The sequence below is a fragment of the Sabethes cyaneus genome, chromosome 2 (assembly GCF_943734655.1).
Source record: "Sabethes cyaneus chromosome 2, idSabCyanKW18_F2, whole genome shotgun sequence".
NCBI classification, from domain to species: Eukaryota; Metazoa; Arthropoda; class Insecta; order Diptera; family Culicidae; genus Sabethes; species Sabethes cyaneus.
Window position 1 is genome coordinate 245,442,242 of NC_071354.1, and position 22,828 is coordinate 245,465,069.

At 43.1% G+C, this 22,828-nt stretch overlaps 1 protein-coding gene across 1 annotated transcript; it reads left to right on the forward strand.

The window, feature by feature from the left end:
* The first annotated feature begins 295 nt into the window (after nt 1-295).
* LOC128734233 (E3 ubiquitin-protein ligase Topors-like) lies at nt 296-4,562 on the forward strand. The gene is made up of 4 exons (XM_053828305.1): nt 296-953; nt 1,084-1,535; nt 1,592-3,881; nt 3,942-4,562. Exons 1-3 carry the CDS (start codon nt 672-674, stop codon nt 3,816-3,818), a joined length of 2,961 nt encoding a protein of 986 aa, XP_053684280.1. The 5' UTR covers nt 296-671; the 3' UTR covers nt 3,819-3,881; nt 3,942-4,562.
* Nucleotides 4,563-22,828: the final 18,266 nt, after the last annotated feature.

Genomic DNA, 22,828 nt, shown 5'->3' on the forward strand with positions numbered 1-22,828 from the left:
GAAATAGTCAGCGATTTGCTTGTTGTCATAGTAGTTTTAACCACGAAACTTCTCAAGTTGACAATAATCATGGTAAGCGCTACAATATTGCAATATAGTTAAGATGACCATGCATACATGTTTCGCATTACCATGGTTTTTTTCTCAGTGTGTATCTTTTACTCATTTTGCGCATTTTTCACATTTTCGTTAGTTTTGCGGTGGTGTGTAGAGTGTGTCTGTGTTGGTGATTAGTGTCAAACGAGGGTGTTTTGACATCGAATCATCGAATTCGAGACTGGAGGTTTTGCTGGTTTTGGCTGGTAGCGGACATTTCTGTAGAAGAAAAAGGGAATGCGAAGAAAATGGTGTTGGTTTTAAAAAACAATTTGCTCTGATTCATAGCTGTTTAGGATTCGAACTGCTGCTGCCGAAATGTGGTTTATGTTCTCTGGTCGATATTCAGTGAAAACGGTGATTTAGTTTAGTTGGGTTTGGTGAAATTGATCAAAAGTCGAGAAAAAAGGTCAAAGTTTTCCATCAGACGATTGCACCCTAATGGCGTAAAATAGCAAAGGAGAGCGATGATTTATGACCGAAATATGACTTTTCTTTTCGTTTGCCGTGATTTAAAGTAGTGTGCTCAGTGTTTAATTTTTTACGTAAAAACCGGACAACGAATTCCGAACGCGATGGAAGAAGTTCAAGTAATCGATTGTCCTCCGACTCCGGAGATTCTCCTACCTTCCAGCACTCCACCGTCCAGTTCGCTGCTGGACATGCTGGACAGCTCTTCGTCGGCCGAAGAGGTAGACGTAGGTTATCCCACGCGAGCCGAGGAAGGAACGGCCGAAAGTGGCCGCAGTTCGCCACCGCCCAAGTGCGCAATTTGCCTGGGCAAGTGCCGTCAAAAGTGCTACACTGACTCGTGTCGTCATCAATTTTGCTATCGCTGTCTGCTCGAGTGGAGTAAGGTAATTGGATGGTTCTTTTTTTTTTGTTTTTGCCAGTGTAAAGATGAAAGGACGGGCGAATGCTAATAGAGCATAAATTTAATTATTTCCAATGTATGATTGTCGAAATTTTATCGGTTCGCTTTTGTAGATCAAAGCCGAATGTCCACTGTGCAAGCAGGTCTTCCGGTCCATCATCTACAAGCAGAAAATGTTCGACCGCTACGAGGAGCAAATCATCGGAATTGTCCCACCGGGATCGCCCATGTTAGTCCCCAGCCGGGATGGATCGGTCGGTGGTTCCGGTGCAGTACGAGCGCCTCAGGTTTACCACCGGTTGGATTTTACTCTCTCGCAGTCGCCCCGGTTCACCTACAGTGCAACGCTGCGGGTTCAGCCGAGTCAAAGCGAACGGCTGCAGCAACTGTTCTTGCATCAGTCGGGAGACGTGCAGCGTTTCAGCCGGGAGTTTGCCGACGATTCCATTCCGTCGAGACAAAACGGGCCCGAATGGAGACGGTACATTTACCATCGAAGGCTGCACGCTAGGCCACTGCCCGATATCAACGGTCGGTTGCGGGAATGCAGTGCGGCCTTTTATAGGTAGGATGAAATGTTTTTAATTTTGTTCAAATATTGGAACTTTTGATTTTTTTTAGGGAAAACCCAGCTCAAATTCACCGACTGATGCCGTGGATTAATCGGGAGTTGATAGCGCTGTGCCGCGGGAATCCGTCACAAATTACTTTGATTATGGAAGATTTTCCCAATCTTCTTATGACGCATGACATCACATCGACGACGTTTCGTGAACGAGTCTCCTACTGGGGCCGCAGCAGAACCGTCCACTTTATCCATGAATTGTTGAATTTCGCACGCTCACCGTACGACATGATCGGCTACGATCGAAGCGTTCAGTACGATCCCTACTACAATAGTGTTGTCGTGCTTTCGTCCTCGTCATCGTCTTCGGGATCTTCTACGTCGTCCGTGTCCGAGGGTTCGGATGGAGAGGATGATGTCGTTAGAATAGTGGAACCAGTTCCCGGGACGTCTAGAACGGTTGAATCGACCGGTGGCCCGAGTGGCAGCAGCAGAAGAGGCAGAACGCAGTTCACCATCGAGACGAGATCTTCCGATCAAACCGTAATAATGACAGGATCCTTCGGTGGGGCAGGAGTCAGCGGAATTGTGTCGGTTTCGACGTCTGGCACGCAAACGAATGGTAATGTTGGAGGTGGTAGTAGCAGCTCTGGGTTCCCAGATGTAAGCCGTATGCATCCGTTAACGTCATTGCCAGCACCGGTCCCTGTAAGCCGTTTAGATGATGGAGCAAACATTTCGCTCTCGTCCAGTGACAGTGATGATTGTAGAATCGTGGGCGCATTGAAGCCGCCGCACTTGAGGACCCCGGAAATGGTTAGTCTTGAGTCTGAAAGTGACAGTGACGTGGTGTTTGTGAACGACGACGTAAACCGTAGAGAAGAACCGGTACCGTTGGTGATTGTTCCAGTGGATCAACAGGGTTTGGATGCTAACTACAAACAGGAGAATTCTGGCAAATTGGAAGAATGTTCAGGAGCTTCTGCTGCCGAGTATAACAATGGCGCATCGACTTCTGGAAGCAGTGTGGCCGTTGGTACTGGCGCTGGTTCCGGGCTTAAGAAATACTACGCCAAACCTCGACTCAACCGACCTTCGAATGGCCAGGGCATCAAGAGTATTTACGAAGCAAGTGAATCGTCGGAAAAAAGTGAAAATTCGTGCACGCAAGCCGATTCCGATTCGTCTAGTCACGCAGAAGAAAAACACAATAGCCGTAGCAAAGCCGCAGCCGCGGGTCGCAGGAGAAAAGCTACCAAACGACGTCCGGCAACGTCTGCGGAAACCAGTGACGAAAGCAGTGACCAGAGTTCAACTTCCGACGTGGAAATTTCTCCCAACAGTAGTAGTAGTTTTCCAATTACCAGTTCCAGCTGGAGCTCGGACAGCGGCAGCGAGAGTGACTTCAAAGTTCGACGAACCACCAGAGTGGCCGTAAAAAACCGAACCTCCAAAACGAAACTTCGCCAGCTGCGCAGCAGTTCCTCCAAGCGTCGTCAAAGCAAATTGAAGAAGCGATCCAAAGTGAAAAAGCAGAAATCCCTCCCTAGCAGGACCAGTCGTAAACGTTCGAAAACGGCGTCCAAATCGGCAAACAGCTCAATCGAACAGCGGACTGCTAGCGTTCCCTTACCGGAATCTCTGCCCAGTGGAAGCAATACATCACCTAAGCTAAGTTTAAATGATTCGCCGAGAAAGCGAAAGCTGCGAAGTGCAGTCATAAAACCGGAAACTAGCGTTCAACCGACTCCGAAAAAACGACGCAAAGTGCCCATCTGTTCGGAACTAATCTCCAGTACAGACTTTTCCGCTGAAGAAGAACCACCCGTCGTTTCAGCATCGGTGGCCATTAGCGAACCGCTGCCGACTCCTCCGGAGGAGGCAGCCGAAAAGCCGCCTGGTTCACCACCGTCTTTTTCAGAGGTCTCTTCCGAAGACGACGGTAGTGACAGCGAAGAGCGTTGCACGATCGCATCGCTCATAAATGCAGCTAAACGTCAGTCGGCTGAATCGGATAAGAAATCTGACCGGCAGAACACTTCTACTGCCTCCACCGGAAGTAGCAGTAGCGGCAGCAGCAGCAGCAGTAGCAGCAGTAGTAGTGCAGGCAGCAACAACAGCGCGAGCACCAACGCATCGACGGGCACATTTGGCTCGAACGAATGCACGGTGGACACTTCGGTTAGTTCCACCCGAACCGATAATCAACGCTCGTCGCAGGCATCCGACGAGGAAGCTTCCGTCTCGCAAACGATTGCGGTCGGTGCCGAGGTGGAACTTTGAGATTTACTGCGGACCGTCGAGTTCGAGGAGTGGTGATCGGGTGGCACTGTACTCCTACGAGAGGTAAGGCGGACAGACAGTTTTGTCAGACAACTAAAGTTAATTCTTTTTAACTCGTTTTAGTAAAACTCTACCGGCAAATTTTAGCTTTTTTCGACACCGCTCAACACACATAAAGACGTCGTTATGTGATTCATAAAGTGAAAATCCAGCAGCTAGCCAGAATGGACCCGGGCAGGGGCCCTTGGTAGCGCCTGAAACTGAAATAATTGTTCGTTTTTGGTCAACCAACAAACAAACAAACAAACGGTATGTTCATCATGTATGTAGTTGTTTTTGTTCCCCCCCAGATTTGAACAGAGAAACTTTTTCGAGTTTAATATTAATAATAATAAAAAAAATAAAACGTTTGTCCTCGTGCACTAAAAGAACAGGACCATTCAAAATATAATCTGTAGCATATTAAATGAAAGTGTAGTTTTTAAGGGAATCCGACGATGCATCATAATAATTGAATATAGAGATATTGAACATTGAGCGTTTTCTTTGCATCCTGCAGCAAGCTGTCCGACTGTACAAAGCACCGTTTTGTACCATACTGATACTGTCTATAAACCATTGTAAGCTTTCATACCCCCGGGGGCTTTGCAAAGCCCCCGCGCAGCGGCGTAGGATGCAGAAAACTATTCGCTATAAGCATCAACCGATAAACTTTAGCAACAACTTCTAATATATAATAATAAAACGATGCATCTTTTGGTATATCAAACCCCCGGAGAGTTTTTATTTTGCACCTCCTCGGTGTTCCGGTCCGAACAATTGCCTGACTGATTTAGGAAGTGCTACTGCTGAAGGCTGACACAGATTCGGCCAACGAACAAGGAAATAGATATGCAGCGCGCGCGGGCGCGCGGAAAAATAAGAGCGTCTCGGTAGGATGCTGACCGTCGATGCGGTCAGGTTCGTGGCAAGCGTTGCGTGAAATTTTATTGCAAAATTAGGCTTAATGTTAATACCGTCAGTCTTGTGATGCAGGCAGTGATGGGAGTCGAAAATATGCGATGTTTTCGTTTTCCGGCAGGTAGTCGAAGGGTCACAAGAAATGAGTGCTCTGGTAAGAAGAGTAAAAATATTGAAGGCCATTGAAATCATAAAGCACTGAACGTTTTTCGGGGGCTCTTTGCTTAATGGTATGTTGCTTTAGAGGCTATTTATAACCTGAATTGTTGATTGAACTGGAACAAATTCCAGTTAAACAGCATTCCTAGCAGTACGAGTCCCAGTTCAGTAGGGTGTAAGCATAGATGCCAGATATGAGGTCATTTGTGCATGCAAATAATTTGGGACCCCATCATTTTATCCGCAGTACTTCATCTTTGCGGTCTAATTTTTGCTGTAATGTACATACCTACTTCAATATTTAGAAACATTAGTAGAACCAGAACTCACTGGATCTGAAATAATTGGTGGGTCTCAAATGTCTGTATATCTGGTATCTATGGATGTAAGAAACGGGTTCTTCACTGTTCGCAGGCCATAGCAACCACGTCAGGTAGAAGGACAGTCGGTGTAGTGTGAAGCAAATTTAATAACTTAGTAGTATTATGGCATAATAGCAAGCCATGATTAATAATTGTCGAATCTATTTTTCCTTGCTATCTTTCAAACTAGCGTGGAAGTATCAAATTTTACACGGGTAAGAAATATTCAATTTTAAGTTTTAATTAAAAAATAACGGTTTGACCAATGAAATCAATAAAATTGCCCAGTAACAGTATCAGGTATCAGGTATCAGCATCTTTGGCTCGAGCAGCACGTTCCTCACAATCATGTGGAAGATTTGTGCCTTGCCCATCTTGCCCGTGTCATCATTTACCTGATGAGGACGGGAAGGTATACTCATGATAAATAAGAGCTTATAGCTCAATACCGCTTTCGGTAAGGAACATCAAAATGTCTCGTAATTTTAGTTTCCTAAAATCCGATTCATTTAAGACGTATGATCCAAAGATCCTATGACGCAATTGTGCTACTGCAGAACAGTTGCAAATTACGTGATATGGTGTACCGTAGTCGGATTCACATAAATTACAATGAAACGATTCAGCTCGCTGAATCGTAGCCATATGATAATTTAATCTGCAGTGACCAGTCAGTGATCTGACAAGAATACTGCAATTTACCTTTGAGTGTTGCAAAAAAAAATTTCGCAACCTTCTCACAAGGCTTAACAATGAAACTTTTCGTTTGACGACAAGTTTCAAGATTTTCCCAATAACGTACATGTTCAGATGAAAACCAAGATCGAATCTTTTGTTTTATCCAACATGCCGAAATTGGTAAAGCAGGTTCCGGTCCGAAAACCGACTTTTCTGCTCCAGATCTTGCTAGTTCATCAGCCTATTCATTTCCGGTTATACCAGAATGGCCAGGAACCCAAACCAGATGAACGGCATTTAGAATGCTTAGTTCTTCTAGTTGGGTGTGGCAGGCGATGACTGTTTTAGATTTAGAATTAGCCGCACAAAGGGCTTTTATAGCGGCTTAACTGTCAGAACAGAAGTAGATAATCTTGCCTAACAGTTCTTTCTGAAGTGAAAACTGAGCTGCGCACATAATTGCAAAGATTTCAGCCTGAAAAACGGTGCAGTAACTACCCAACGAATAGGATTCCTCCAATTTCAGCTCACGGCAGTAAACACCAGCACCCGCGCGACCTTCGTACAAGGAACCATCGGTATAACAGACCACATAGTCGGAAATTTTCCTATCCATGTAGCCTGACATCCAATCCTCTCTAGGAGGAAAGTCACTTGAGAAAGTCCTATACGGGAAAGTACGCATGAGCGTTACATCGCTAGGAGCAAGGGCAAACTTGTCCTCAGCAACAATTTGCGACCACAATCGAGTATGACCAGTGGAACCGTCCACAGACTGCCAAAGGTCAATCGCGTGTAGTCGATAAGCATATAATAGTGCCTCTTGCTTCAGGTGAAAGTGTAGAGGTTTAATATTGAAGATAGCTTCTAGGGCGGCAGTAGGAGTTGTAGTAAATGCACCAGACATTGCCATTAAACACATCCTTTGAAGATGGTTTAGCTTTGTCTGGACAGTCACAACTTCCCCTCAAAAGAGACGAGAGAACGCCACCTTGTGGACATCCACAAACACTTTGCTTCCAAATGCTTGCTTGCCGTAAGGACGAAAAAAGCAATCGGTTACTAAGCATTTGCTCTATCCACTTTATGATTATTGAAGGCACATTATGATAACGAGCAGCCTCCAAAATGGAAGCGAAAGATACGTTATCAAACGCGCCTTCAATATCCAAAAAAGTTCCTAAGCAAGATTCCTTTTGTGAAAAAGCAACCTCAATTTTATCCACCGCTTCATGTAATAAAGTGGTTGTAGACTTGCCACTTTGATAAGCATGTTGTGCTGAATGAAGAGGAACTTCTACTAAGCTTGTTTCGCGGATGTGGTGATCAACAATCCGCTCAAGAGAATTAAGCAAGAAAGACGTTAGACTGATTGGTCTAAAACTTTTTGCTTGCTCGTAGGGGTGGTAGGGGCAATATGGGCCACCTAAGCAAAACGCGTCATAAAACATGTAGCGCGTAATCAAAATTCTGGTAATTGCCATAAACTTACGATTTGATATGTCTTTGATAAATTAACAATGTTAGAATATTGATTAACTATAAACAGCCATCAAATTGGAATGTTTAAAAAATGATACTTTTTGCTTCGTTCAAAAACCATACGGGGCACAATGGGCCACTATACGGGGCAATATGGGCACTTCAGTTGAAGTTACCATTTTAGCCAGTTTTTAATAGAAAATAACATTAAAGATTATATCAATACAAAGAAAAGAGAAATGGTGACTATTTTCATTTCATTTAGCGGTTGTTTTATGATTGTTTTTATTTCCCGATTTTTTTCAGTTGAACAACATAGGCAACATGGTGGTTTAAGTAGCAGGTAGATGAAAGACACCACTTTTGCTCTGTAACCGCTATTTTCGGGCTGATTGTTGCGTGCAATCACGCAGCATTATACTTGACTGTGTCATTTTAATGTTTAAATTACTTTCCAGCGTTTATTGGTTATGTACGAATACATTGCCAGGTGTGCCCATTATGCCCCTTACAGCTATGCTAATCAAAAATAATTATAATAACGCGATAAAACAAAAAAATATCTCAATTATACATAGCGATTGTTCATATATGGTAATAGTAACCATATATGGAGTGGAGAAGTCCAGAGCACGCAACAAATAGCTATAGAGCTTATTTTGAGGGTTGCAATTCTTATAGTATTTTTACAATCCTGAGTCGGGTCGAGTTTTTTTCTCAATATCTCAGACATGTCAGCGAATTTGGATGCAGTTTTTGTTGAGATGCTTATTAAGAACATTATCAACAAGTTCATTAATCAAATTAGCGAAATTGATTGTCCAATATGCCCAAACGAACGGTGGCCCATTTTGCCCCGTATGCTCATTATGCCCCTATTACCCCTATGTCGTGCGTCCACCTTTAGGAATAAACTTAATGGTTATTTCACGCCATTGAGTTGGGATGTACCCAATAGCAATACTACACACAAACATCCTTCTCAGAATGTGTTTGAAGTACTTGAATCCTTTTTGCAGTAGAATAGGGTATATTCCATCTGTTCCAGGAGCTGTTCACGGCCCACTCAATCGCTTCAGTTGTGACAAGTCTCCGAACAAAAGCCCATGAGTCTAAGCCACCTAAAGCGATTTCTGGATCGTTTCGAACTTCAGGTTCCACACAGCCTGGAAAGTGACTATAAAAGAGACATTCCAGGATTTCATTGTCATTCGAACAGTATTCACCGTTCGAACTTCGAATGTTATTAACCTGATAATCTTTCGATTGACAGTATTTTATTAAGTCGACTTGCCTCGCCGAAACTGGAAACGTTGCTACAGAACCTGTGCCAGCTCGTGCGTGCTGAAGATCGTAGAGCCTTTGCATAGGCTTTCCGGGCCTGCTTGAAAGGCTCCACGCCATCCCTCCGACGTCTATTCCAGGCTCTCCTGCATCGTTTCTTTAGTTCCGCGAGATGAGAGTTCCACAATGGTGTTCCTCTAGTCGTTTTAATAGTTTTTAGCGGGCAAGCTACTTCAAAAGATTCCGCAATAAAAGATGTTGTGACATCTACAGCCACACCCAGGTCGATCGATGACTCAATCGTCGGTTCGAATCCTTGAAATTTCGGTGCTAGTTCCTCCTCAAAGAGTTCCCAGTCAGAAAAACCGGATTGCGAAATGTTGCAGCGTTCAAGGAGACACCCAAATGATCAAAATATATAAAGCAACTAGAGGACCCGGCGCGCGTTGCTACGCCATTCCAAAAAGGAGTTAAATGCATAATGCCGAAGATCTGCTTAATTGTAATCTTGCAACCAAGAGCTTTCTTTTTGACAAACCAAGATATTCCTAATTCTAATCCCACGTAACAATTTGGGTTTTTTTTACCAACCCTTAAAATGATAATGTTGGCAAAATCGCAATAAAATATCAGTGCAGTTCATTAGAAATCAGTTGAAAACTGGTCAGAAACCATGGACTTAGAAAAATCAGTTTTGTTCCAAATTTAATTTTAGTATGGAAGGCAACACTTGCGGCCTGCGGCCATCTCGCCCTGAATCATCTAGTGTTACTATAAGCAGTTTTTGGTGGTATTGGTAAAGCCTGATGGTTCATCTAATGTTTTTTTGTCGCCCCAGAGAGGGAAGGGGTCACATACTACCATAGAAAAAAACTTGCCTCCAAATATGTGGGCATGTGGGAGGCCACATTTGATTTCTCGAGTTATGCAGAAATTTGAGTTTCATTTGTATGAGAGCCCCCCTTCCAGAGAGGAAAGTTGTCTCAATTTGCCATAGAAAAAAAATTGCCTCCAAAAACCTGAGGTTGCCAAATTTGGTTCTATTTTCTTGATTAGTACCCGAATTATGCAGAAATTTGTAATTCATTTGTATAGGAGCCACCCCTTCTAGAGGGAAAAGCGGTCTTGAACCAACATTGAAAAAATCCTGCCTCTAGAAACTCCCACAACGCCAAATTTGGTTGATTAATAGTCGAGTTATAAGGAAATTTTTGGGTTATTTGTAAGGAAGCCCCCCTATTAGAGGAAGGATGGGTCTCAACCCACCACAGAAAAAATTTCTGCCTGCAAAACCCTTAGGATGCCAAATTTGGTTCCATTTGCTTGATTATTTCCCAAGTTATGCAGAAATTTGTACTTCTTTTATATGGAGCCACCTTTTCTAGAAGGGGGGGGGGGATTCTTGAACCACCATAGAAAAAAAATCTGCCTCCAGGAACCCCCCTCATGCCAAATTTGGTTTCATTTGCTTGACTAATAGTCGAGTTATGAGAAAATTTTTGTTTTATTTGCATGAGAGCTCCCCCCCTCTTAGAGGAAGGATGGGTGTCAATCCACCATAGAAAAAAAAATCCAAAAACCTCCAAAGCCCTTCACACGCCAAATTTGTTTCCATTTGCATAATTAGTTCCCGAGCTATGCAGAAATTTGTGTTTCATTGGAATGGAGACCCCCATTCTAGTGTGGGGAGGGGTCTCAATCCACCATAGAAAAAAATTCTGCCTCTAAAAACCTTTACTTGCCAAATTTGATTCCATTTGCTCTATTAGTTTCCGAGTTATGCAGAAATTTGTGTTTCATTTGTATGGGAGCCCCCCTTTCTAATGGGGGGAGGGGTCTCAAACTATGCTAACAACATTCCTCACATAATACGCAATGTATATGCCAAGTTTCATCAAAATCCGTAGAGTGGTTTGTGAGTCTATACCGGACACACGAACAGCATTTCATTTTTATATATATAGATGATCAGATATTGGTGTCTCATTTGAAACATGCCATTGTGCCAACTCATGACTGATCCTGTTAGAGCAGAGTGTTATATCTAACACTTCCTCTCTACCAGCTCGTATGAAAGTTGGACAATTGCCAATGTTGAGTATTCCAAGGTTGGTACTACTCAAATATTCCATCAAATCAGAGCCTCTCAGATTGATATCCGAGCTGCCCCAAATGATGTGATGGGCATTGGCATCACTGCCTACAATGAGCGGAAACCCATTAGATTGGCAGTATCTCACCACATTTCTGTAATCGTCGCTGGGAGACGGTTCATCGTGTGGTAAGTATGCAGAACAGTAGACATAGCGCCTATGGACATCATCCACGACGAGTTCTACTGTGACTGCACAAATATCTCGAGTAGTCAACTCAGAGATAAGGCATGCACTTATTGACCTATGCAACAATATGCATGCCCTGGGCATCAAACGAGGATTTGTCATACCAGTTTTGCTGAAAACAGCAAAGTTCTGGTTTCCAATATCCGTCGAATGAAACTACCCCTTGCGAAAATATGACTCCTGAACCAATGCGATGGTGACAGAGCCATTAAAAGTTTTTCGCATAAATACAAATTTGCTGCCCGTTTGTGTTGAAGATTTATTTATGCGACTCTAACTATTTGACTGGCGGAGTATATGCACAAACAATCTCTAACACAGATCAGACAGCAAATTGTAAGCGAAGCCAATTATGTTGGCCAGAACGCACTTGGCGTAAAACCCATAAGGTAATTTGGGCAGGACCCCTATGTTGTTCCCACGAAACGCAAGGGACAACAAAGATCGACCGTACCAGAGCCCCGCATGGCACAGTAGGGGCAAGATGCCCAAAGCACTCCGTTCGTGACTGGCATGTTTTCACCCCTCCAGCCATTCAGTCATCGGCACGGAGTTAGACCTTGACTTAGGGGCTCCTGATTTGCCAACTCTCACGGCAGGATCAGGTCCCGTGGCTCAATTTTTGCCCAAACGTACAATTCGGCACCAACCGCCAAAGGGCATAACTGCAGATTGTGTAAAACAGACCGATTGAGAGTCTCTCTCTCTGTGGTAAGCTAGCAGAGAAAATAACTCTCTCCCGGTGCGCCCACACCCGCAGCCACACCCTCTGAAAAACCGGCGCCGAACTGCATGATTAGGTAGCCGGAAACCACACGGCGAGTTTTCCACCCTCTCTGTCTGCGTACGACAGCCAAGGTTGCGTACCACCAGGTGCGCAACTTTGGCTACCGTACCCCAGCCGGCACCTCGTGGAGGTAGAGATAGGAGTTAGAAAACAGAGGTGATATATTTGCACATGTTCACTCATTTGCTAGCCTAATTGCCTCAGTACACTGAGGGTACAAACGGTCTGTCAAGGAACCAATTCGGCTAACGAAAAGGAAAATCTACGGTGGATGCCATCATGTCTGTCACTAAGTCAACCGAGGTAGCAACCCAGCGCAAGAGTATGGGTATCCGCTATTGCGCAGTTTTCGCTCGATGCGAGAAATGCGTTTAATAGCGCTAGCTGGGACTCCATAGCCAACTCGCTTCGGAACGTCCAAGTGCCAGTGTCGCTGTACAGAATTCTGGAAGATTACTTCCAGAATCGTGTGCAATGCTACAATACGGAGGAGGCTCAGAAGCGCGTTCCAATCACCGCAGGGGTTCCGCAAGGTTCCATACTGGGCCCGGTGTTGTGAAATGCCATGTATGACGAGGTGTTGAAGCTAAAGTTCCTGGTGAATCTATCAGCACAATAGCCCCTCCCTGAAGTAATACCAATAAGGGGCCAGGGAGGATTGAGGCTGGAGACTCGAATAGGGTTTTAGTAGGTCGGGATCCTCACGTCCCATTACACACTACCTGAGTTGTCTTCCCAGGTGTCTGATTGCACCGTATCTTCTCAGGTGCTTAGCAGATTTTCCTACTCTTAAAAAAAGGTATGCGAGGTACCGGTGTTGCGCATTGCCCAGCCGTTCACCAGCCAAGTATTGATTTTTTATTCGTCAAAATTCTCAGGTGTCCGGAACTGGGGGACTTCACCCTGCTTTTTTACATTTGCCCTTCGTATTGCATCTTTCAAGGCAATGTTGAAAAGCAGGCTAGAGAGGACATCCCATTGCTTCAGTCCATCCAACGTCACGAAAGCGGGTGAGGTCTTACTCGCTATTCTGACGCATGATTTTGACCCATCCAGCGTCGCACGAATCAGCGTAACTAGTTTCGTCGGAAAATCAAGTTCTGGCATTATCTACCATAGCTCATTTCGTTTGAACGAATCGTACGTCGCCTTAAAGTCTGCAAACAGATAATGAATCTGCAAGCTGTACTGCGACTCCCATGAAAACCAGCTTAGCACTCGCCGACGAAAAACTCCGCTTGCGTTCTCAGTCTACAGGCGAATGAGACCATCTAACCACTCTTCCGGCATTTGTGATTTCTCCCAGATCCTGACGATGATCCCGTAGATTGCTTTGTACAGCCGCTCGTTCCACACTTTTAGAAGTTCAGCCGGGATACCGTCGTTCCCAGCAGCCTTACCGTTGCTCAGTTCACTGATTGCCTTCATAAACTCCTCCTAAGACGCACCTCCTGTATTGGTAGCTCCACAGCTCGGCCATCACTCATAATTCTTATTTTGTTCTTCGGCGAGTTGTATCGGCAGGCATGTGCTCTTCGTACTTGCGTTTTCAAAGACCAAGGGTTTGTTTCCAAGGCTCTGGTCTCTCTATACTTTTCTCTGGTCAGACGTTTAGCCGCAGCGAGCATGCGTCTCCTGGTTTGGATCTTCTCATCAGTCACTTTCTGGCACTCGGCATCAAACCTGACTGTTGCGCTGTCTTCCACGAGTCGTCCACGATTCCCTTTCTTCCTTGTGGTTTATAATTCGCTGATCAAGCTTTCATTCCGCTGCCATGCCCTCTTTTTACAACCGCCGGTATTTTGAAACCTAGCGTCCTCTCTGTGCGAGCCTCCCCCGTGTTCACTTTTGCGCGAATCTTACACACGACGAAATAGTGGTCTGAGTCCATCGATCAGGACATGACAGATCTAAGAGTTAGAGGCATTCAAACCTCCAGGTGTGTTTTCGAATATTAGAAGATGAAGAAAGTAGGTGCTACAGATGGTCATTCTCCTGGCCGCGGCAAAATTTTTGAGTCTTAGACCGTAATCATTGGTCAACAGATGAAGTTGAAGGCTATGTCTTCCATTCATTGGCAGGACGGAACAATTCCTCCCTCCCGATGCACAATGGGCAAAAACGAGCTCGTAATCCCAAGAATTAGAAGCCGCTGGTTTGGAATCTTACAAGATACCAGACTTCGGGAAGTGGTCCGTTTTGCCCTATTTTACCCAAACATCATGTTTAAAGGTAATTAAACAGTATAAAAACTTATTTGCCGCCCGTGAAACGAACTTAAATAGCTTTCAAATTTTGTCAAAACGTCAGAGGAATCAAATCCCATCCATTTCATACTGTGCGAAATGCAGGTATAGTCCATTTTGCCCAATTCACCCCCAAATGCATAGTAACACCTAATTAGAGCGATTAAAACTAATTCAAAGACAGGGGAATGACCTCGAATAGTACCAATTTACTCGAAAGACATCAGGAGAGTTGATTGTTATCGATTTAGTACAGTGATAAATTCACAATCGGTTCGCTTTGCCTGATTCTCTCCTAGATCTACAAAAACACGTTCATTTGCTATTGCGTAAAAAAATCGTAATTTTTCAACGATAGTGTCTTTGAAGAAAAATAAAATACAGCGCATCTTCTCAAACTATCTAGGTGATCTTATATTCATCTATCAGAGTGATACAAACTTTTATTTTTTTGAATACGTCCAAAAAAATTTGTTCAGAAAAATTATATAACACACTAAAATGAGCAACTTTGCTAAATATAGTAACTATCTATCTTTTGCTAGTTGCGAGATATAATGATTTATTTAAAAAGTACACATAAAAATCAATTCTCAAATCAATTTATTGCTTTCAACTGTTTTCCAAAGTTATTCACATGATAAACTACACATTTTTTTGAAGACTGTTTTTACCTTTGAGTTAGTTTCAATCGCTTTAATTAGGTTATCTATGTATATGGGGGTGATTTGGGCAAAATGGACTATTCTTGCATTTCGCACAGTACACTCAAGTACTTTTTTTACACGGTTTGTTTTTTCGATTAATAAGAACAGGGCAACTTAGGTACCATTCATTTATATCTCAATACATTTTGGAGTGGCCCGACATTCGTCACGTAGTTTGTAAATAGTCCCTCAGTTGTACCGTTCTTGAGTAATCGGAAAAAACAAACCGTGTAAAAAAAGACTTGAGTGTATAGAATGGATGGAATTTGATTCTTCTAATGTTTTGACAAAATTTGGAAGCTATTTGAGTTTGTTTCACGGGCGGCAAATAAATTTTTAAACTGTTTAATTAGCTTTTAACGTGATTTTTGGGTAAAATAGGGCAAAATGATGGACCACTTCCGGAAGTCAGCGCAGGATGAAACCATCACCAATCGATTTCCTGCATTTTTTTACATAAAAATAGGTATATTGTAAGATTCCAGCGTGTAAGAAACCAGCGGCTTCTAATTATTGGGATTACGAACTCGTTTTTGCCCATTGTGCGATGTGCGCAGTTGCAGTCTACTTCATAAGTAGAATTCGTCCTTAGCAGTTTCTCAAACAAATGGATATTTGCAACACTAATTAAAAGGAGTTTGTGAAACATACTTTGTTTGAACATTTGGGAGAATATGTAGGAATTCTCGTGGATTCAAAAATTGTCAAAAGGTCAATTATCCTACGTTAATGATATTCAAAAAATTTCATGGGGTTTTTAAAAAAAAATATTCAAAAATAATCTTAATCGAGCAAGCAGTCAAATCATAATCATAATGAGTTTCAACCGCTTGTGATTGTGCATACAATATGTTACTCTTAAAAGTATCTTTCCCCTCCCTTCCACAATAATAAAGTGCAGCACGTGCCGCAGTATTGCCCAGTCGGGACACGTCGGTGGTTTTTGGTTTAACAAAAAATTCACAGTTTTATTGATTTCATTTTAAAAACCAACTGCATTTGCCTTGAGCAAAATACGACCGACCGGGTGGAATATCAATTATGATTCAACATCGCCGAACGGTTCGGTGACACCAGAAGCATTCCGCCGACCACCGCAGTGCAGTGCGGTAGCAGGAAACGCGTAATGATTGATGATAGCTCTGTCAGCAGGAGTTGCTACCGCGCGAACAATACTGGCTTCTATGGCGCGGCTGGACCCTTACCAAGGGAAGATGATCAATTTTATTGTCCGAACCCGCGTACTACCGGCGCGTACAATCGCACTATTATAGAATGCAATCCGAGTACGTATGTTCACATTTGCATAAGATTTCCACCTCTGCACTGGCGACAGCAGTCACAGGAGTCACTGAACTCGGGCATCGCATTGCTAGAATACAACACGACTCTTTGTTGGCACCTTGCCTCGTCTCTCCTCCTCGTTTTGTCGATTTACAGCTTTTTTCCTAAGACGAACAAAACAATTGAAATGAGTCACTAAAAGTAACGTGTTAAATTAATTTTATTCAAAACAGTGAACAAACCGAACGGGGCGATCAGAAACCGTCTCCTTGTTCTGGTGGCCGCCGAGAGCTCGAAAGAATTATTGCCGAGGGTATCTTCGATCTATCCACTCTGCGTCTCCATCGTCTCGGGGCAGTGCGCGTGCGGGCGCACAAGTTCAACCGCGCTGTCGAAGTATCATAGTATGCTATGCATTAAAGCTTGTTGGCACGGGTCGATGCTACTGCCATCGCAACAACATGCATGTCCCATGTGGCTAGATCGCAGTAGGTGGTAAAAATTCTTTACACCAAGGGGCCCAGACCGAGCGAGCGTTCTTACCGTTGGCCATGTTTGAACAAACCGAACCAAACGAGCGGTTGTGAGACCCCTTAAATCAATCACTAACGAAAAGCCTCTCACGGTCGTCGTTATGGACCTACCGTAAGGTTCCTGCAGAACTCATTACTCAGCTAAACAGTCATCATAAATTGAAACGTTGTTTATTGCGATCGTTTCGCTTTCATTACGCACGCGGCTTGATAAAGAGAAATACGGATTCTGCTGGGACGAAGGAATTTCTCGATGGTAATCAGATTCTTCCACCATCGTTCGTTGCTGGTTCGGTTTCGTGATTGCAGCCCTAGTCTAGCAGTTCAGCTCGGCCCAGCTGCAGGGCTGCAACTGAGCGACACAAATGACAAAAGATAGCCGACCTCACCTATGAGTTCAAGCCTGTACACGCACACGGTCGGCTGAGGTTGCGCGACGATGGAGATATCAAGTTGCTCGATCTCGGATGGTGCGTATGAAATTAATGGGGGTCGTTTGTTCGTTCAGCCCTATCCGGCCGGCCGGCCAGCCCCAGCAGGATGATGTCCGTGCTCATTACAAAGGCAACATTGAACACACATCCAGTCGCGACTAGGACTTGGACGGACAGGCTCAGCCCAGCCCAGCCCAGAGTCTTTATCAGGTGTCAGTGATATATCTACGACTTCTTTTTCTTCTTGTAGGACGACTGCTGCATCAGCATGCAGCTTCGTTAAGGACGTAATGTCATACCTATTAGTGCCCGTACATAAGTTATGTTATTTACACTGCGAAATGGACTTTTAAAAGTTATCATTCACGGTAGGGATGTTATGCTGGTAATAAAATCAACAAAATGTTAGACGGTCAGATCTAATGCTTACAATGTGTTTAGGATTCCAGACCAACTATCAAGCAGCAGCTTGGGCTGACTCATTATGCTAGCCGTTGTCAGTCCACTGCCGATCGAACACCCACTGACTGGTGGGGCCCCGGGGGTAAAATGCAACCGACTAAGCTGCGGTTCGTCGCTTCTGCGGTGAAGTCTCCTTTCTTCGGCCGTACTTTTTCCTATCAGTCAGTGTGCTCAGCCAGAAGCCCAATCACGGTGCGGTAGTGCGCTTACTTATCAACAAGCAGCAATCGGCAACAGGCTGCTGGATTCAAATGTCGATTGCTGCTGAAGGTTTTGTTTTGTTTCTGAACCTCATCTGGATAGAGATGTTTGTCTAGCGTGTTTGCGCCGCTCTCGCAAGTAGCCTCGTCGTCGTCGTCGTCGTCGTCGTCGTCGCCGCGTCGGTGGGAGCAGCTTCAGATTTACCGATAAATCGGTATGCTGCCAGCACACTTAGTGGCTACATTTGGCTTTTCCTACTAGCAGCAAGGTATTACATGATTTATTCAGCGCGATTGAGTTTATTGTATATTTTGCTAACCCATATTTATAGGACAACAATCTATTCTAATTACTGGAGATGTTTTCTTTGAGTTGTTGAAAGAAGCCTCTGCCATCGACAGTGTGTGGCCTCGCCAGGTAGCGCAGGGAGTATATCAATCACACATCTTACCTCGTTGACGGTCCAGCAGGAAAAGAGGTCGATTCTATGAAGGAATTTCCTAGCATGCTTTAATCCGTAGGATTATCAACGCATGCTGTGATCCGCGGATTGTCGTGTCGGAGTTGCTGTTAACCGATAACCGCGTGTATACAGTATGCACCCGTTTGTTGGCGCATATATTGTTCGCAGGTATTTTCCACCTGCCACACATCCCCCTTCCACTCCATTAAAAAGTGAAGTTGTTATAGATACATTTTACTAGCCGTTTTCACTGTTATTTCACACTCAAATAATTCAGAATGGGATAATTCACTTCTATTTTATCTGCTTTATAAACAACATATTGTGAGTAACATAATTTATGCTTCGTATTAAAATGTATAGTATACGCACTATTAGGAAACGAAATGTGCTTGCCGCCAATATCCCAGCGCGTGCGAAATAACATGGCAAACTTCGGGACATTCGCACGCTGTCATTCATTGTCTAGGGACTCGGTTGGTGTGGCCGTCAAACTCACACATTTCCCATGCATCATTCATCGGTACCAAACTTTTGATTCTGGTACCCACTATGGAAAACTCTGCTTACCCGAGAATGATCTAAGAGACACTCACTTCACTTCCACATGTGAAAGAGATAGCACGATATCATGCTCTTGTTCACTGCAGCTCGATACGACGACGTCAATAGGGTGAAAATCATTGATTAGGACGTCACTCAGCCATACGGAAAACGCTTTATCTAAGTTCCCAACGTTGCGTTCAAAGTCTTGTACATTTCTGCTATTTCGTCATAACAAAGTGCGAGCATATTCATTGATTCGTAGGATGAAGTCCTAATCCTAATCCTAATGCGGATTGAATTTCACTAGCTGTTTCAATCGTTTTACGAGTTAACTTTACAGTTAAAATCTAAATTAGTTGCAACTGAATTTTTATAACATGCATCAGAATAAGAAAAATCACCACTAGGACCTCTTTTTTCTTGATGTCCTTACTTGCACTCGATCATTGCTTTTTTTGATGCTAATATTCAATTCGTCCCATATTTCACCTCTCTCTAGTTAGGTTGTCGGGAATATGTATAGCATCGCAAACTAATTTATGTGCCAACCGATTACAAGGTCAAGTCCAGTGAGATTCCAATAATTTTTAAGAAATTTGTTGGTCAGCTTTCGAAAATTGAACGTAATGCATGTATACAAACGAGGATCACATGGTCATTTATTCAGGGTTCATTAATTAATACCAACTCGCACATGAATCTAACGGGCTAGTCAAAAATAATACTGTTCATAATTTGGCGAATATAAACATCCTATTGGCTTTACACAGAACATGCACATTTTACTGTGCCTTTCCTTCAAACAAGGCTCCACAAAGTCTAGCACTCAGTCAAGGTGAGTTTTAAGTACACATCTGTGGTTCAATAACTTATGGTTTAGCCAAGTATTGTGTGCAAGTTTTGCCACTACAGCTACAGGCTAGCTTTTAATTTTTGCAACCACTTTTCAGAATCGTAAACTAGAATCTTTTTCTAGTTGCCTGTATTGTGTTGTCCGGCTAACCAACGGTATCCGGCGATTCCAATGCTGATCATGCACATATCCAAATATCAAACCAATCAATACAAGCTACATACAATCACTATTCACTACATACCAATAACTTTATCGGGCTCTCTTGTATTTAGATTATTCGCGACGTTTCGTCTTCGACTCATCAATATGCGACAGTTCTACTTGGACCGTCCATAGACATAATGTCTATGTAACACTGCTTGTGTACCAAGTAAATGAACGGTTTCCTTGAAGCAATTTCGTTCTGATGAGATCCAATAAGATCGAAACATGGATTTGGCTATCTCTTGTATTTGGTTTTGCAACTGACAACCATTCAATTATTTTACCGCGACTGCTCAACATTGTTGACAATTTTCTTCACATTTCATAATAGCTTTCCGATCCTCCAATGAACGTCTCGTCCATCACCTTTCCTGTTTCCTATAAACAGTACTTTGATGAACGTCTCGTTATATGAAGACTTTTCTATTTTTACTATCAATTGGTGACTCGAGTGTCTCGCCCCATCGAGCTATTGGTAACCAAAACTGCTAGCCAATACTACTCCAATGGGCGTCTCACTTGGCCACAGCCGGAACCAACGGTTCGTGAATTGACGTCTCGTAACACCGGACTATGTTCAAATATCGGCAATACTGCGGTGTACGTCTCGTCAAATCTCATTGCAGTAAGCACGTTAACTGCAATTGCACAGAATCAGTGCAACGTGTCGATACCGTTTTTTCACAAACACAGCAGGCGTTGCGTGAATAACGCAATTAACCTCAGCGAAAGAAATTTAATTTGAAGAAATTGAAATGTGTTTGATAAGACTCCCTGCATATTTTTATTTGTTTTCTTCATATGCATCTTGAAACAAGATGCACAGAAACCCAACAGGATCGCCATTGTGTGGCCTCGCCAGGTAGCGCAGGGAGTATATCAATCACACATCTTACCTCGTTGACGGTCCAGCAGGAAAAGAGGTCGATTCTATGAAGGAATTTCCTAGCATGCTTTAATCCGTAGGATTATCAACGCATGCTGTGATCCGCGGATTGTCGTGTCGGAGTTGCTGTTAACCGATAACCGCGTGTATACAGTATGCACCCGTTTGTTGGCGCATATATTGTTCGCAGGTATTTTCCACCTGCCACACAGACAGCGCGACCACCGCGCAAATGTCAATCCGATGATAGATAGGCGTAAAACATTAGCAGCAGTATTTGATCAGAGCAGGCCCTGGAGGAGGGGCTGACTTTAAACATCACAATGGCGGGTAGCATAAAATAATGTTGCTGCATGGGTTCGTGTATTTTTCTAACATTCAAATAATCGGCATTGATTGTTAGAGGCTTTGCAATTTATTCCAATTGTTATATGATTTTTCTTAAACAGTCTAGATTTGCTTTCTACTGCAACCAATCCGACATCGGATAGTCTGAAGCTGCGTATAATATTTTCGAAATCAATGCAGCTCATCATTTAATGTTCATCGTTATTATTTCATTATTTTTTAAATTAAAAAGATTTATGCTTCACACACACCTCACCATCATCACTGAGGAGGCACTCTGAGCCACTGCTGAGCGATCAACTTAGAACAAACAGTGCAGTGATGGTTTAGTGGGTTTAATTTCAAATTTATCGACACGAATTAATCCTTCAGGGATTCGAAACAACAGTTAACTATAAATCCTAGGCAGGCAGGCATCTAACAGGAGCAAATTGCCCACAAAGGCCCCCGTTCTTGTGGGCCCTCTCGTTCTCTCTCTTGTGTGCGCAATCGGCGTTCGTTGTTCGACGCTGAAGGAAATTGTTTGTCCACTGATCCCATCGCATCCAGTGGAAGAAGGCCTGCCGAACCTGCCAGCAGCAGCAATTGGCGAGCGTAATTAAACGCGACTGTAAATTTAATGAGTTCGGGTCATAACGATAAAATTTTATAGCCACCGACGGATCGTTGTTGCACGCCTCTGCGTAATCGTTCTAGTTCTATGTGCGCTTACGAATCTTCTGCTTTATCGGCCTGCCAACAGCTTCTAGCTAAGCGTCTTTCTATTCTGTTCTGGTTGATTTTTTTTGTGCAGTTTATCTTCATTAAACGGGCTTCGTTTCTCGTTGCAATGCTCAATAATTGTACCTTAAGCTAGTCTCCGGCTTCGAGTGAAATAAAAAGAAATAAAGCATTCTTTTTTTACCCCCGCAAATCACTTCACGAGAACTGATACCAGATTTGGATCTATTGACAACAAACAATTATTCAATTTTATGGTGCAAAAAATTGACGGGGGAAAAATATTACATTTCCAGTTACCTCGCTCGCTGCTTTTAAAATAATTACGCAAACTCCTTTTCACATATGAACAGAGTACAAATTTATTATGTCATTATAAGATCCAATTTCTGTTCCTTTCAACTTGCAAGTAACCTAATAAATTAAGATAGCGTGACTCTGTCGTAAACCATCACAGTTTTTTCTATCAGGTTTAATATTTTCCATTCAATTTTTATACTATCAAATACAAAATATACAAGATTGTAAGCAACGATCCAAATCCATATTACGTCTTCGAAAAAAAGATTGATGTTTTAGGAGTTTCGCCTTTCATTTTAAAATAATATACACAAATTGTGTATCGGATTTGCTGTTTTCTGTATGTGGATAGACTTGCTGTAGATTCAAATTTGATTATCAGATAAAAGCCACACTAGAGCTTTTCTAGAGCTTGTACGCATTGCGAGGTTATGAGAATCTTCTTTCTCACTGGTGTGCCCAGACAATTGACAATCTCAATTGACAATCTGTCGCAACAATACCGATCGAACTGCTTGAGTCCGAAAACAGACACTGATGAAACCTGCAAATCGCAGGCGATTACGTATCTGTCGTGAATAAAATTATTAGTGGAATTCAGTTGTGAAACAAGTTTTCTTTAATTTCAATCACAAAACGTCTGTTTAATCTTTAACTTTTCTTCTTATTATTTTATTCTCACCATCACTTCCGTTCTTGCTCCTAATCTATGTGCTTATTTACCCTGCGCCAAGCGTAACCGCGAACGCACTCCGCATTCGATCCT